This window comes from Curcuma longa, unplaced genomic scaffold (assembly GCF_044706935.1).
Source record: "Curcuma longa cultivar G26 ecotype Majalengka, Jawa Barat unplaced genomic scaffold, ITB_CL_G26_1.1 contig_5967, whole genome shotgun sequence".
Lineage (NCBI taxonomy): Eukaryota > Viridiplantae > Streptophyta > Magnoliopsida > Zingiberales > Zingiberaceae > Curcuma > Curcuma longa.
Window position 1 is genome coordinate 1 of NW_027434532.1, and position 2323 is coordinate 2323.

Below are 2323 nucleotides of genomic sequence, written 5' to 3' on the forward strand. Positions count from 1 at the left end.
AGGCTTATCAGGGAAGCAATCAGGGGGAGTGTCCACTGGCAAGGGGAAGAGAGTAGAGAGGCGCAGTTGGGGCTCCGATCGCAATCTGGACGGCGCTCACTAGCAGTGCGCTCCCGAAAAATAGAGGCGTCGTCGCAGGAACCGCAAGGAAGAAGAAGATGGCGTTCCGTGAGGAGGAAGAAGGGAAAGGGTCGGCAGTGCTCATGCAACCGACGACGGCTCCCGAGCAGAGAGGAGAAGAAGAGAGATCGTGGCTTCTCACACTAGGATTCCACGCAGAGGCAACGATTGGACCAAGTGCTTCTTCGCTTCTCGCAACGATTGATGAAGCGAGCAGCAGCGTGGAGGCGGCGAGCGAGGCGCAGCGGCAGAAAGCAAAAGCAACGACCACGATCAGAAGAGGGCTCCAGCGTCCCTCTGTGATGCCAAACGAAGAGAGACAAGGAAAAAAAATCCGCAGGTAGCGGCGGCTGCGAACAACGACTTCGTCGGGGATACCCAACAACGAAGCGTGAGGAACAGAAGGAAGAGGGTGGTGGGTGGCAGCGTGGCAGCGGAGAAAAAAAAATTAGGATTTTAGATAACTTGCTCTGATACCATGTTAAAACTATCTTAACCTCAAAGAAAATATGTACAAGGTTTATATAGCCAGCATAACCCTAAGATCATAAGAGAAAAAGACCTATCTACCCCTGCTTCTCACAACATTCTTAATGCAACCATGGAAGGTAAAGATAGAATCACAAAAATACACACATAGGGAAACTAGGTTGCGTGCAATTTTATATATCACAAGCAGTAAGTTAGGATATTAATACGAAGCATCACACAAACAAAAGAGAAATCAGTTGCAAGCAGAGGACAGTATCAATAATGATTAAATATAAGATATATAATTCTAAAGTACCTTTTTAACAACCTGAGAATTGAAATTGAGAGTGTTAGAGAAACTGTCACATTTGTCAGGAGAAGATGGCTTTCTCTTCTTACTACCAAGAAGCTCACTGGTCTCTTTAATGAAGAAAGCTGAATTACATGGCAACTGCTCTTTCGCCTGCAGATCTGATGAGATTTGGAGAGTTGCTAGGATATGGCCAAATATCTGCAGCCAGTTTCCAAATGGGTAACAGGGGTTATAGATATCATTTAAAACCTTGTTGTGTTCTTATCAAGAACAGAAAAAAAAACAAGGAACTTTAGAACAAATCGGTTAATTATAAATGCATCGGTAGGCATGACATGCAACTTGGAAATAAATGTATATAATAAGAATACAATCACAAGGATCGAGGTTGAGGTTATCATTTGAAGAGATTGGTTCTAAAATGCTACCCTGTATACCCAAACTTATCATGAAAAAATTTTCCAGATTTTACAAGGAATAAAAATATCATAGTGGCAGAATGAAGAAGCATAATGGAAATGCACCTCATCTGCTTCCTGATTAAGACAAACCACAGTCTGGTGTAGTATTGCCTTCAGTCTCTCTTTCTTATATTCTGAAATCTCTTCACCAATTACTCTGGCAAAAAACGAAATGGGAGGATGATAACTTTGATCAGTCTCGCCATTCTTTGGAGTAACAACAGTTTCAGCCTCTCCTGTTTGGTATCCTAAAAGTGACTCCAAATCTGACACGAAAGGAGGTGAAACATGGCCACCATTTTGAGGAAACAGCTCCAAGAAATGGTGCTTGTAATAACCATGATAATCAGGTCCAAGTTCATTCTTGATAGAAGAACTTCCAGACATCCTAAAGATGATAGATACCCTGTGATAACAACAGACATTTTCTAATCACACATATAAAGGGTAAGAAACTATAAAAGTGAGCAAAATCTACATTATGCAAGTAAAACATTATGTGTTTCTCAAAGTTGTGCCCATACCTAAACCCATGCTACAGACAACACGAAGTATGCTTGCATTGCTAAACTTTCCAAAACCAGAGGTTCTACCAAACTTTTACTTTAAAACATACAAGAACAGAGCAGAACCTAATCACGATGAAAGGGGAAGAGGCTGGCGGCACTAGGGTTTTGACTCTCAACTGACGACGCACTTTTAAGGAGGGATCATGCGATCATGAATCGCGATTGGGATTCCTTGCCTTCTTCGCGCGGCGGCCGATCGGAGGAGAAGATTGCTATTTCTTCCTCTTCTACACGTGTGATGGTCGATCGGAGGAGATGGGGTCGTGATTTCCTTCCTCTTCTACACGTGTGGTGGCCGATTGGGGAGAAGGGATGACGATACCTTTCCTATTTTGCACGCACACGTGATACTATTCTTGTATGGACTTATTTAAATAAGTCTATTAAAT

The 2323-nt window shown here is 42.7% G+C and overlaps 1 protein-coding gene across 1 annotated transcript; it reads right to left on the reverse strand.

Annotated features, from left to right (window-relative positions):
• Positions 1-19: 19 nt before the first annotated feature.
• LOC141819420 (uncharacterized) lies at positions 20-2261 on the reverse strand. Its single transcript, XM_074706722.1, has 4 exons — positions 1998-2261; positions 1429-1771; positions 908-1102; positions 20-415 (listed from the first exon to the last, which is right to left on the reverse strand). Exons 2-4 carry the CDS (start codon positions 1750-1752, stop codon positions 20-22), a joined length of 915 nt encoding a protein of 304 aa, XP_074562823.1. The 5' UTR covers positions 1753-1771; positions 1998-2261.
• Between the last annotated feature and the right edge of the window lie 62 nt (positions 2262-2323).

Excerpts from the sequence above, each read along its gene's own strand:
- LOC141819420 (XM_074706722.1), bottom strand. The coding sequence starts at position 1,752 with ATGTCTGGAAGTTCTTCTATCAAGAATGAACTTGGACCTGATTATCAT. Across the intron at positions 1,103-1,428 it reads TTAATCAGGAAGCAGATGAG|ATATTTGGCCATATCCTAGC; the intron begins GTGCATTTCCAT and ends AACTGGCTGCAG. Across the intron at positions 416-907 it reads ATTCTCAGGTTGTTAAAAAG|GGACGCTGGAGCCCTCTTCT; the intron begins GTACTTTAGAAT and ends GGCATCACAGAG.